General features: G+C 44.5%; 1 protein-coding gene across 3 annotated transcripts in view; it reads left to right on the forward strand.

Moving 5' to 3' along the window:
• The first annotated feature begins 7,921 nt into the window (after positions 1 to 7,921).
• The window catches only part of LOC139532771 (uncharacterized), a 33,025-nt gene continuing 26,606 nt past the window's right edge, over positions 7,922 to 14,340 (forward strand). The window contains exons 1-3 of one of the 3 annotated variants that reach the window (XM_071330789.1): positions 7,922 to 8,213; positions 8,426 to 8,538; positions 10,176 to 10,272. In XM_071330789.1, coding sequence (XP_071186890.1) covers positions 8,202 to 8,213; positions 8,426 to 8,538; positions 10,176 to 10,272 — 222 coding nt within the window. In that variant the 5' untranslated portion in view covers positions 7,922 to 8,201. Of the gene's footprint in view, positions 8,214 to 8,425; positions 8,539 to 10,151; positions 10,273 to 14,340 lie in introns of all 3 variants that reach the window. The other 2 variants (XM_071330790.1, XM_071330788.1) reach the window with 2 other exon arrangements.

Here is a 14,340-nt window from a genome sequence, read left to right on the forward strand (position 1 = left end):
ATCATAGGATTGATATTGAAAAAAATATAACAGCACTTTAGTCATTTTTTAGACCACTAGACTTGAACCAGCAACCTTCTGGCTATTAGGCTCTAACCTATTGGCTACCTACCAATTGCACTATAGAGACGTCCTATAAATATGATACATGTGTAAACACACAACCTGGTCGCAGAGCATTTCATATTATTCTTTACGTAAGTCCGAGACATTCCATTTAGCATGATTGTAACGGTTGTCGTTGGTGGAAGGAGAAGAGGACCAAAGTGCAGCGTGGTACGTATTCATAATAATTTAATAAAGAATGAATACTGAACAAAAACAACAAACCAACAAACGAACAGTTCTGTAAGGTGCAAACAAAAACGCTAAACAGAAAATAACTACCCACAACCCATAGTGGGAAAACAGGCTACCTAAGTATGATTCTCAATCAGAGACAACGATCGACACCTGCCTCTGATTGAGAACCATACTAGGCTAAACACAGAAATATAACGACTAGAACAAAACATAGAAAAACAACAGAATGCCCACCCCAACTCACGCCCTGACCAAACTAAAATAAAGACATAAAAAAGGAACTAAGGTCAGAACGTGACAGTACCCCCCCCCCAAAGGTGCGGACTCCGGCCGCAAAACACGAACCTATAGGGGAGGGTCTGGGTGGGCATTTACCGCGGTGGCGGCTCTGGAGTGGGACGGCTCTGGAGTGGGACTCCACTCCACCATAGTCTCGGCCTAAACGACTACCGCCCCGTAGCACTCACTTCCGTCATCATGAAGTGCTTTGAGAGACTAGTCAAGGACCATATCACCTCCACCCTACCGGACACCCTAGACCCACTCCAATTTGCTTACCGACCCAATAGGTCCACAGACGACGCAATCGCAACCACACTGCACACTGCACACTGCCCTAACCCATCTGGACAAGAGGAATACCTATGTGAGAATGCTGTTCATCGATTACAGCTCAGCATTTAACACCATAGTACCCTCCAAACTCGTCATCAAGCTCGAGACCCTGGGTCTCGACCCCGCCCTGTGCAACTGGGTCCTGGACTTCCTGACGGGCCGCCCCCAGGTGGTGAGGGTAGGTAACAACATCTCCACCCCGCTGATCCTCAACACTGGGGCCCCACAAGGGTGCGTTCTGAGCCCTCTCCTGTACTCCCTGTTCACCCACGACTGCGTGGCCATGCACGCCTCCAACTCAATCATCAAGTTTGCGGATGACACTACAGTGGTAGGCTTGATTACCAACAACGACGAGACGGCCTACAGGGAGGAGGTGAGGGCCCTCGGAGTGTGGTGTCAGGAAAATAACCTCACACTCAACGTCAACAAAACAAAGGAGATGATTGTGGACTTCAGGAAACAGCAGAGGGAGCACCCCCCTATCCACATCGACGGGTCAGTAGTGGAGAAGGTGGAAAGTTTTAAGTTCCTCGGTGTACACATCACGGACAAACTGAATTGGTCCACCCACACAGACAGCGTTGTGAAGAAGGCGCAGCAGCGCCTCTTCAACCTCAGGAGGCTGAAGAAATTCGGCTTGTCACCAAAAGCACTCACAAACTTCTACAGATGCACAATCGAGAGCATCCTGTCGGGCTGTATCACCGCCTGGTACGGCAACTGCTCCGCCCACAACCGTAAGGCTCTCCAGAGGGTAGTGAGGTCTGCAGAACGCATCACCGGGGGCAAACTACCTGCCCTCCAGGACACCTACACCACCCGATGTCACAGGAAGGCCATAAAGATCATCAAGGACAACAACCACCCAAGCCACTGCCTGTTTACCCCGCTATCATCCAGAAGGCGAGGTCAGTACAGGTGCATCAAAGCAGGGACCGAGAGACTGAAAAACAGCTTCTATCTCAAGGCCATCAGACTGTTAAACAGCCACCACTAACATTTAGCGGCCGCTGCCAACATACTGACTCAACTCCAGCCACTTTAAAAATGGGAATTGATGGAAATTATGTAAAAATGTACCACTAGCCACTTTAAACAATGCCACTTAATATAATGTTTACATACCCTACATTACCCATCTCATATGTATATGTATATACTGTACTCTATATCATCTACTGCATCTTGCCATCTTTATGTAATACATGTACCACTAGCCACTTTAAACTATGCCACTTTATGTTTACATACCCTACAGTACTCATCTCATATGTATATACCGTACTCTATACCATCTACTGCATCTTGCCTATGCCGTTCTGTACCATCACTCATTCATATATCTTTATGTACATATTCTTTATCCCTTTACACTTGTGTGTATAAGGTAGTAGTTGTGGAATTGTTAGGTTAGATTACTTGTTGTTATTACTGCATTGTCGGAACTAGAAGCACAAGCATTTCGCTACACTCGCATTAACATCTGCTAACCATGTGTATGTGACTAATAAAATTTGATTTGATTTGATTTGATTTGGCCCACTTATGTGGCACCTTAGAAGTAGCGACCCTCGCCACCGACCCCGAATTGGAGACCCTAGTAGAGGGCAGCACTGGACTGACGGGCGCCTCTGGACTGACGGGCGCCTCTGGACTGACGGGCACCTCTGGACTGATGGGCGGCTCAGGTGGCTCCTGACTGAAGGGCGGCTCAGGCGGCTCCTGACTGAAGGGCGGCTCAGGCGGCTCCTGACTGAAGGGCGGCTCAGGCAGCTCCTGACTGAAGAGCGGCTCAGGCGGCTCAGGACAGATGGGCGGCTCAGGCGGCTCAGGCGGCTCAGGACAGACGGGCGGCTCTGGCTTGGAGAGAGAACCTGGAGGGAGGAGACGGAGAGACAGCCTGGTACGTGGGGCTGCCACAGGACCCACCAGGCTGGGGAGACCTACAGGACCGGGCTGTGGGGGAGCACTGGAGCTCTGGTGCGCAGCCTTGGCACCACTCCCCCAGGCTGGATGACTACTCTAGCCCGGACCCTCCAGAGTGCAGGAACAGGTTGAACCGGGCTGTGGGTGAGCACTGGAGATCTGGTGCATACTGCGCGCACCTCTCCCTTAGGCTCAATTCCCACATTCGCCCGGCACGAATGGAGCGGAGGCATAGGACGCACTGCACCCTCCCAGCGCCCCGGAGACACAGCACGCAGAGCCGGTGCAGGATACCCTGGACTGAAACGGCGTACCGGAGACCAGACACGCTGAGCCAGCACAATACGCCCTGGCTGGATGCCCACACTCGCATGACACTTTCGGGGGGCTGTCCTATAGCGCACCGGGCTATGGGCGCGTACTGGCGACACTGTGCACTTAACCGATAACACGGTGCCTGACCAGTACAACGCTGCTTACGATAAGCACGAACAGTGGGCTCAGGTCTCCAACCTGACTCTGCCACCCCCCCCGTATGCCCCTTCCCCCCAACATGTTGGGGCTGCCTCTCGTGCCTGTTGCGCTGCCGTGCTACCTCCTCATATCGCCGCCGCTCAGCTTTCGCTGCCTCCGGTTCTTCCTTGGGGCGGCGATATTCCCCAGCCTGTACCCAGGGTCCCTTACCGTCTAGTATCTCCTCCCATGTCCATGAGTCCATAATCCTCTGCTCCCGTTTACCACGCTGCTTGGTCCTTGGTTGGTGGATAGTTCTGTAACGGTTGTCGTTGGTGGAAGGAGAAGAGGACCAAAGTGCAGCGTGGTACGTATTCATACTAATTTAATAAAGAATGAATACTGAACAAAAACAACAAACCGACAAACGAACAGTTCTGTAAGGTGCAAACAAAAACACTAAACAGAAAATAACTAGGCCAAACACATAGAAATATAACGACTAGAACAAAACATAGAAAAACAACATAGAATGCCCACCCCAACTCACGCCCTGACCAAACTAAAATAAAGACATAAAAAAGGAACTAAGGTCAGAACGTGACAATGATATTTTAAGTTTTGTATGGTATGTATTATTTTGTGGATGTCCAGCACCCAATTTGTATGATATGTTACGCATTACATTTTGTATGATATGTTCAGTCCTCAACTGGCAGCTTCATTAAATAGTACCCGCAAAACACCAGTCTCAATGTCAACAGTGAAGAGGCAACTCCGGGATGCTGGCCTTCTAGGCAGAGTTGCAAAGAAAAATACATATCTCAGACTGGCCAATAAAAATAAAAGATTAAGATGGGCAGAAGAACACAGACACTGGACAGAGGAACTCTGCCTAGAAGGCCAGTATCCCAGAGTCGCCTCTTCACTGTTGACGTTGAGACTGGAGTTTTGCGGGTACTATTTAATGAAGCTGCCAGTTGACTTGTGAGGCGTCTGTTTCTACAACTAGACACTAATGTACTTGTCCTCTTGCTCAGTTGTGCCCCGGGGCCTCCTAATCCTCTTTCTATTCTGGTTAGAGCCAGTTTGCGCTGTTCTGTGAAGGGAGTAGTACACAGTGTTGTACGAGATCTTCAGTTTCTTGGCAATTTCTCGCATGGAATAGCCTTCATTTCTCAGAACAAGAATAGACTGAAGAGTTTCAGAGGAAAGTGCATTGTTTCTGGCCATTTTGAGCCTGTAATCGAACCCACAAATGCTGATGCTCCAGATACTCAACTAGTCTAAAGAAGGACAGTTTTATTGCTTCTTTAATCAGGACAACAGTTTTCATCTGTTCTCTGTTTCAACATAATTGCAAAAGGGTTTTCTAATGATCAATTAGCCTTTTAAAACGATGAACTTGCATTAGCTAACACAACGTGCCATTGGAACGCAGGAGTGATGGTTGTTGATAATGGGCCTCTGTAGGCCTATGTAGATATTCCATTAAAAAAGTAATAGTAATTTACAACATTAACAATGTCTACACTGTATTTCGGATCAATTTGATGTTATTTTGATGAACAAAACATTTGCTTTTCTTTAAAAAACAAGGACATTTCTAAGTGATCACAAACTATTGAACAGTAGTGTAAGTATCTTACACAGACACACACAGACACACACACCGTGAATGGTCAACATGTTCAAGTTAATCTGGGAGAACCCCATATTTTCAGTTGACTTCACAGAGGAAGCTGTGATTGTGATGTGACTTCCTGTCTACAGGGTCATCATCTCAGTTCCCCTCTCTGTTCCCCTTTCTAGGCTTTCCCATGGAGGTGAAGGAACGTCTCTGTATTGTGGTAGTGGGGCAGTGTGTCATTGTGTTTGTATGTGTTAGTGCATGTGCGCATGTGTGTTCACTCACCTATATGCATAAACCTTTTATTGTTTAAATCAACATCCCTAATCTTCAGTTCTGTACGTTAATTCAGCCACCACCTGTACCTTCAATGATCTAGAACTTCAAATGTTTCTGCTTTTTTTAAATTCCACTTCTGGAAATAACAACAATGCACTCAGCTTTTAAACAGCCAACGTCTAGTTACTAACGGGATGCATTTCAATGTGTAAACAACTCTAATCGAGCATCATGTCAATAGATGTTTTGAGGAAGCTCGGTCAACCAAAAACATGTGGTCTTTCATGGGTTCACTTCAACAACCATCTCTATTGTGATGTACAGTTGAAGTCGGAAGTTTACATACTGTCACGTTCTCCAAAATGAGCGGACCAAGGCGCAGCGTGAATTGAGTTCCACATCTTTTTAATACAAAGTGAAACTAGAAACAAAACAACAAAACTACAAAGAACGTGAAGACGTAGTGCCCAAACACACTAACACAAACAATATCCCACAACCCAGGTGGGAACAATGGAGAACTTAAGTATGATCCCCAATTAGAGACAACGATAATCAGCTGCCTCTACTTGGGAACCATACAAAGCTCACCAACATAGAAAAAGGAAAAAACTAGAACACCCCCCTAGTCACGCCCTGACCTACAACACCATAGAGAATCAAGAGCTCTCTATGGTCAGGGCGTGACACATACACCTTAGCCAAATACGTTTAAACTAAGTTTTTCACAATTCCTGATATTAAATCTAGTAAAAATGTCCTGTCTTAGGTCAGTTAGGATCACCACTTTATTTTAAGAATGTGAAATGTCAGAATAATAGTAGAGAGAATGATTTATTCCAGCTTGTATTTCTTTCATCACATTCCCAGTGGGTCAGAGGTTTACATACACTCAATTAGTATTTGGTTGCATTGCCTTTAAATTGTTAACTTGGGTCAAATGTTTTGGGTAGTCTTCCACAAGTTTCCCACAATAAGTTGGGGGAATTTTAGCCCATTCCTCCTGACAGAGCTGGTGTAACTGAGTCAGGTTTGTAGGCCTCCTTGCTCGCACACGCTTTTTCAGTTCAGCCCACACATTTTCTATGGGATTGAGGTCAGGGCTTTGTGATGGCCACTCCAATACCTTGACTTTGTTGTCCTTAAGCCATTTGGCCACAACTTTGGAAGTATGCTTGGGGTCATTGTTCATTTGGAAGACCCATTTGCGACCAAGCTTTAACTTCCTGACTGATGTCTTGAGATGTTGCTTCAATATATCCACATAATGTTCCTGCCTCATGATGCCATCTATTTTGTGAAGTGCACCTGGCCCTCCTGCAGCAAAGCACCCCCACAACATGATGCTGCCACCCCCGTTCTTCACGTTTGGGATGGTGTTCTTCGGCTTGCAAGCCTCCCCCTTTTTCCTTCAAACATAACGATGGTCATTATGGACAAACAGTTCTATTTTTGTTTCATCAGACCAGAGGACATTTCTCCAAAAAGTACGATCTTTGTCCACATGTGCAGTTGCAAACCGTAGTCTGGCTTTTTTATGGCGGTTTTGAAGCAGTGGCTTCTTCCTTGCTGAGCGACCTATCAGGTTATGTCGATTTAGGACTCATTTTACTGTGGATATAGACACTTTTGTACCTGTTTCCTCCAGCATCTTCAAGAGGTCCTTTGCTGTTGTTCTGGGATTGATTTGCACTTTTCGCACCAAGGTGCGTTCCTCTCTAGGAGACAGAACGCGTCTCCTTCCTGAGCGGTATGACGGCTGCGTGGTCCCATGGTGTTTATACTTGCGTACTATTGTTTGTACAGATGAACGTGGTACCTTCAGGAGTTTGGAAATTGCTCCCGAGGATGAACCAGACTTGAGGAGGTTCACAATTATTTTTCTGAGGTCTCGGCTAATTTCTTTTGATTTTCCCATGATGTCAAGCAAAGAGGCATTGAGTTTGAAGGTAGGCCTTGAAATACATCCACAGGTACACCTCCAATTGACTCAAATGATGTCAGTTAGCCTATCAGAAGCTACTAAAGCCATGACATCATTTTCTGGAATTTTCCAAGCTGTTTAAAGGCACAGTCAACTTAGTGTATGTAAACTTCTGACCCACTGGAATTGTGATACAGTAAATTATGAATGAAATAATCTGTCTGTAAACAATTGTTGGAAAAATTACTCGTGTCATGCACAAAGTAGATGTCCTAACCGATTTGCCAAAACTATAGTTTGTTAACAAGAAATGTGTGGAGTGGTTGAAAAACGAGTTTTAATGACTCCAACTTAAGTGTATGTAAACTTCCGACTTCAACTGTTTGTAGTGAGTCATTTCTTCCTGTTGCAACAGAGAGCTAGCCTGCTTCCCGGTCTGTGTGTGCTGTGTTGCCAAACAATGACCATATGAGTTGGGCCTGACGGCACAAAGTGATTAGGGACCAGGCTAACAAGGAGCTACCGAAGCCACAGATCTGTGTGTGGTGATGATGTTGATGCCATGGCATACCTGGAAAGCCAACATTTTCTACACAGGACAGGGCAGGAGTTTAATGAGTGGATAGCTAGTACACAAGCAGACTGTGAATTGTCCGTTTAAAACTCAAACAGCTGTGTCCTTGTAATCTATTGTTTTTCAATTTTACAACTCATGACCAGTTCCTCGTTCTGCAGAAGATCCTCTTTTGGCAAAATAATAGTCCCTCTTGTGTGAGTGTACCTACTTCCTCTCTGGCTGCTCGGGTCACATGATGCAGAAGTGCCTGGTCAACCCTCCTATACAAAGCTATTTAAGTCAGGACTTGTGGCACTGCCCACACACTACCAGTGGGGAGACTACCTACACACTACCAGTCGGAAGACTGCCTACACACTACCAGTAGGAAGACTGCTAACACTCACTAGCAGTGGGAAGACTGCCCACATACTACCAGTGGGAAGACTGCCTACATACTACCAGTGGGAAGACTGCCTACATACTACCAGTGGGGAGACCTAGAGAAGGATATGGATATCAAAGTAAGTGATATGACTGCATCACTTCCAGTTTATGTTGTCCTTTTCTATTTGAATTGTAACAATGTAGGGTAGTAGAAATGTGAGGGATCAGGGATATGCTCTTTGGTCTTTTCAACAATGTATACAGTAGTAGTCGTCATGTCGAGGCTAAGGCTTTGTTTTCAACCATGTATGGTAATGTGAGTTGCTATGTTTTCCATTCCGGTCCATAGGATTCACCTGTGAAGGGAGGTATCTCTATACTGCACACAGAGGAGGATGGGAAACACCGCTATGAGGTGGAGAAGATCCTCAAGTTCAAGAACGGAGGAGGAGCCTTCGCCAGGTAACCTCTGATAACCTCTCTGTTTTTCTGTGAAGAATTTGAATATACTGTAGGTTGAAACCTTGTAAGGATAGAGGAGTTGAGACATTTTAGGGGGAAACAAGAGGGACTTCCCGTAGTAAAACCCCTTTATGATGTAAGGAAATAGTTTTTGGTTTAATGTCAGGGGTGGGGTCACAGAGTTATTTAATTTGGTAATTCCACCCCTGAATGTCATAAAAAGATGTATTGTTTTTCTCCAGGTCTGTGTAGATTGAACCACGGGGTCTGTGTAGATTGAACCACGGGGTCTGTGTAGATTGAACCACGGGGTCTGTGCAGGGCCAAATTAAGAAATCATAGGCCCCAGGGCTTCGTTTTATTTTTATAGATCCCCTTTTTAAAAATCTGCCTTTTAAAAATGCATATCATGCAATTCTACATAATTTACATGCCAGAAGACATGAGCTGAATCTTTTTAAATACCACACAAATGACCGAAATGACTGGCTACTCTGACACTGACAAACTGAGATCAAACTGGTCTTGAATTCAAGCAAACAACAGCCCCGGCCAATGAAGAGACACACAGATTGTACAATATTTGGAGGCAATGTACAGTATATATATATCATAGGCTACAGTAGGCTGCTAAAGACAATTTCCAGTGGCACACTGACTTTCCTAATGATGAAGATGAAGCCATAGGCTACTCACGGTGATGACCGTTGCGCCCGTCGTTGCATAAGCCTATCTCAAGATGAGCTACACATTGGGTGTTGTTGTGTAAAAATGTTTCTATTGGTTCTACAGAGAGATGAGTCTTCTCTTTTCAGCACTTCTCTTTTCATTTGCTTTCCAAACTGTACGTTTTTCCCGCAATATTGTATTTTGAAATCTGCAGAAGGCAAACCGACAGTCGTAACCAAACATAGAAGTATAATCCATAGATGGCAGTTCCCATTCAAGTCAGGACTGGCATCCATTGCTAGCGTACCCATGAGTTTAACAGTCAAATTGTCAGGGTAAGAGGTGACAAAATCCTTCTATGGATTGTATGTCTATGCACACAAGCAACAATCTGTGGCCTATAGTTGGCTACAAATGACATGTTATGGTGTCAGGTGCAATTTCCTGCCATGGTTTAGGTCCACTTGTAGAATCTATGCCAAGGCGCATTGAAGCTGTTCTGGCAGCTCGTGGTGGCGCAACACCCTTCAAGACATTTTATGTTGGTGTTTCCTTTATTTTGGCATTTTTATTTTGTGCTTGTGATAAAAACTTAATTCACAGTTATTTTTTTATAAACTATTGATTTTCGGTAGCTAAATCTCTGGTGTATTTTGAACATTGAGATCGGGATCTGGTGGTTGGATAAAACATTTACAAAAATGTCATACCGACATATTGACCTATCACATTTATTTATTATGCAGTTTATTTTAATTGTTTTATTAATCAGTTACCCAATCAAGGCAGGGCACCCACAGTTACCCACGTGGGCCCTCTACCTCCTCTCCGTCCCCCATCTGATGATTATCAGAGCGGCAGCAGGCAGTCTACACTCATTGAGATTCTTCCTGTGGTTGGCAGTTGCAATGCAAAAAGATAAAATCTATATCTAATACAAACAGGTGTGTGGTGTTGTTGATCCTCAGAGAAGGAGACAAGCTCCTGACGATCAATGGAGTGGCCCTACAGGATCTATCCCCAGAGGCCTTCGCCAGGATTCTGACGGAAGGAAACCCCATGTTGGTGAGTGATATCGCTGGAGGAGAGTTCTTATATTACTTCACTCTCTTCGTGGGTTGCATGTTTCATCACAATATTGTTTTGAACTAATGCCCAACTGAACATTCTAGTAAACTGTATCGTCAATGAGCACTGATTAAGATTTAATCAAAAGTGCGTTACAGTGGCTTAGAAATACAATGCCATTCAAAAGGATGCAAATAATTAGTAGCACAACTTTTTGTCCTCATTTTGATGTCGCCAGATTGACTTTAGATGCAGTATAACGTTAGCTGAAATTGAGGTAGCTGCCGTTTAGCATTGCTAGCTATTTTTGACAAACTTTGCTAGCTAATGACATTTAGTGGTTTACTACTAAATATTTGCCTCGTTTAGCAATGTCATCTTATTTCCAGGCACTATAGTGTAATTTAGACTAAACAGCCATACCCTCTGTCCAGAATGACTGGGTTTATCACGACTTTAGGGCACTACTATACCGGTACCCCGGTCAGGGTTGCCAGGTCTGGCAGAAATTGATTACTCAAAACGCCGGTCAGGGTTACCAGGTATGGCAGAAATTGATTACTCAAAACGAGGCCTAAACAAGGCCTAAAAACTAGCCCAATTGTTCGTTTTTTCGCAACAAGAAAAGGCTTGGCACTTTTAGCCAATAAACCATTTTTCAATAACGTTATCGAGTGAATATTGACTTAACTTCTAAAGACTTAAGAAGCAAAATTCTGTTTTCCATCAAAATAATAATTATTGTGAACTAATATGACTAGCTAGGGAATTTGAATATCAAATCAATCACAATTGTAGACCTTACCGTGAAATTATTATTTACAAGCCCTTAACCAACAGTGCAGTTCAAGAAGAGTTAAGAAAATATTTACAAAATAAACTAAAGTAAAAAAAGAATAAAAAGTAACACAATAACAACATAACAATAACGAGGCTATATACAGGGGGTACCGGTACCGAGTCAGTGTGCTGGGTACAGGTTAGTTGAGGTAATTTGTACATGTAGGTAGGGTTGAAGTGACTATGCATAGATAATAAACAGCGAGTAGCAGCAGTGTACAAAATTAAATAAAATTTTATTTGTCACATGCGCCGAATACAACAAGTGTAGACTTTACCGTGAAATGCTTACTTGCAAGCCCTTAACCAACAGTGCAGTTCAAGAAGAAAATATCTGAGCAGTCTTATGGCTTGGGGGTAGAAGCTGTTGAGGAGCCTTTTGGTCCTAGACTTGGCGCTCCGGTACCGCTTGCTGTGCGGTAGCAGAGAAAACAGTCTATAACTTGGGTGACTGGAGTGTCCTACAATTCCTCTGACACTGCCTGGTATATAGGTCCTGGATGGGAGGAAGCTTGGCCCCAGTGATGTACTGGGCCGTACGCACTACCTCTGTATTTTATAATTTTTTATTTCACCATTATTTTACCAGGTTGGCCAGTTGAGAACAAGTTCTCATTTACAACTGTGACCTGGCCAAGATAAAGCAAAGCAGTGCGACAAAAACAACACAGATACACAGGGGATAAACAAACATACAGTCAATAACACAATAGAAAAATCTGTGTACACTGTGTTCAAATGAAGTAAGGAGGTATGGCAAAAAATAGGCCAATAGTAGCGAAGTAATTACAATTTAGCAACTTACACTGGAGTGATATGTGCAAGTAGAAATACTGGTGTGCAAAAGAGCAGAAAAACAAATATGGGGATGAGGTAGGTAGTTGATTGGATGGGCTATTTACAGATGGGCTGTGTACAGCTGCAGCGATCGGTAAGCTGCTCTGACAGTTGACACTTAAAGTTAGTGAGGAAGATATAAGTCTCCAACTTCAGTGATTTTTATTTATTTATTTTTGTAATTAGTTCCAGTCATTGGCAGCAGAGAACTGGAAGGAAAGGCGACCAAAGTAGGTGTTGGCTTTGGGGATGGCCAGTGAAATATACCTGCTGGAGCACGTGTGACGGGTGGGTGTTGCTATGGTGACCAGTGAGTTGAGATAAGGCGGAGCTTTACCTAGCAAAGATTTATAGATGACCTGGAGCCAGTGGGTTTGGCGACGAATATGTAGCGAGGACCAGCCAACGAGATTATACAAGTCGCAGGGGTGGGTAGTATATGGGGCTTTGGTGACAAAACGGATGGCACTGTGATAGACTGCATCCAATTTGCTGAGTAGAGTGTTGGAGGCTATTTTGTAAATGACATCACCAAAGTCGAGGATCAGTAGGATAGTCAGTTTTACGAGGGTATGTTTGGCAGCATGAGTGAAGTGAGGCTTTGTTGCGAAATAGGAAGCCGATTCTAGATTTAACTTTGGATTGGAGATGCTTAATGTGAGTCTGGAAGGAGAGTTTACAGTCTAGCCAGACACCTAGGTATTTATAGTTGTCCACATATTCTAAGTCAGAACCGTCCAGAGTAGTGATGCTAGTCGGGGGTGCGGGCCGTGATTGGTTGAAGAGCATGCATTTCGTTTTACTAGCATTAAAGAGCAGCTGGAGGCCACGGAAGGAGTGTTGTATGGCGTTGAAGCTCGTTTGGAGGTTTGTTAACAGTGTCCAAAGAAGGGCCAGATGTATACAGAATGGTGTCGTCTGCGTAGAGTTGAATCAAAGAATCACCCGCAGCAAGAGCGACATCATTGATATATACAGAGAAAAGAGTCAGCCCGAGAATTGAACCCTGTGGCACCCCCATAGAGACTGCCAGAGGTCCGGACAACAGGCCCTCCGATTTGACACACTGAACTCTATCTGAGAAGTAGTTAGTGAACCAGGCGAGAAGTAGTTAGTGAACCTGTGCCGCCTTACAGTCAGATGCCGAGCAGTTGCCATACCAGGCGGTGTAGTTAGTCCCCTCCTGTACTCCCTGTTCACCCACGACTGCATGGCCAAACACGACATCAACACCATCATTAAGTTTGCTGACGACACAACAGTGGTAGGCCTGATCACCGACAACGATAAGGGAGCCTATAGGGAGGAGGTCAGAGAACTGGCAGTGTGGTGCCAGGACACAACCTCTCCCTCAATGTGAGCAAGACAAAGGAGCTGATCGTGGACTACAGGAAAAGGAGGGCCAAACAGGCCCCCATTAACATTGACGGGGCTGTAGTGGAGAGGGTCAAGAGTTCAAGTTCCTTGGTGTCCACATCACCAACGAACTATCATGGTCCAAACACACCAAGACAGTCATGAAGAGGGCATGACTGGGCATGACTGTCCCCACTCTGGTTGCACATGTGACGTGCTGGTAAAAATGTGGTAAAACTGATTTAAGTATGCCTGCATTAAAGTCCCCGGCCACTAGGAGCGCCACTTCTGGATGAGCATTTACTTGTTTGCTTACGGTCTTAGTGTCTTAGTGCCAGCATCGGTCTGTGGTGATAAATAGATGGCTACGAATAATATAGATGAGAACTCTCTTGGTAGATAGTGTGGTCTACAGCTTATCATAAGGTACTCTACCTCAGGCGAGCAATACCTCGAGACTTCTTTAATATTTTAAACATCGCTCACCAGCTGTTATTGACAAAAAGACACACACCCCCACCCCTTGTCTTACCAGACGTAGCTTCTTCTCTGTTCTGCCGGTGCATGGAAAATCCTGCCAGCTCTATATGTCCGTGTCGTCATTCAGCCACGACTTGGTGAAACATAAGATATTACAGTTTTTAATGTCCCGTTGGTAGAATAAATGTAATCGTAGGTCATTCATTTTATTTTCCAATGATTGCATGTTAGCAAGTAGAACAGATAACAGTGGAAGTTTACTCGCTCGGCCTACGGATTCTCAGCACCTTCTTTTCCTCCGTCGTTTCTTCACGCAAATAACGGGGATTTGGGCCTGTTCCCGGGAAAGCAGTATATCCTTTTCGTCGGACTCGTTAAAGAAAAAGCTTCTTCCAGTTCGTGGTGAGTAATCGCTGTTCTGATGTCCAGAAGTTATTTTTGGTCATAAGAGACGGTAGCAGCAACATTATGTACAAAATAAATAAAAAATTAAAAAGTTACAAACAATGCAAAAAAATGAACAAAATAGCACAGTTGGTTAGGAGCATGTAA

Source organism: Salvelinus alpinus, chromosome 10, assembly GCF_045679555.1.
Source record: "Salvelinus alpinus chromosome 10, SLU_Salpinus.1, whole genome shotgun sequence".
NCBI lineage: Eukaryota > Metazoa > Chordata > Actinopteri > Salmoniformes > Salmonidae > Salvelinus > Salvelinus alpinus.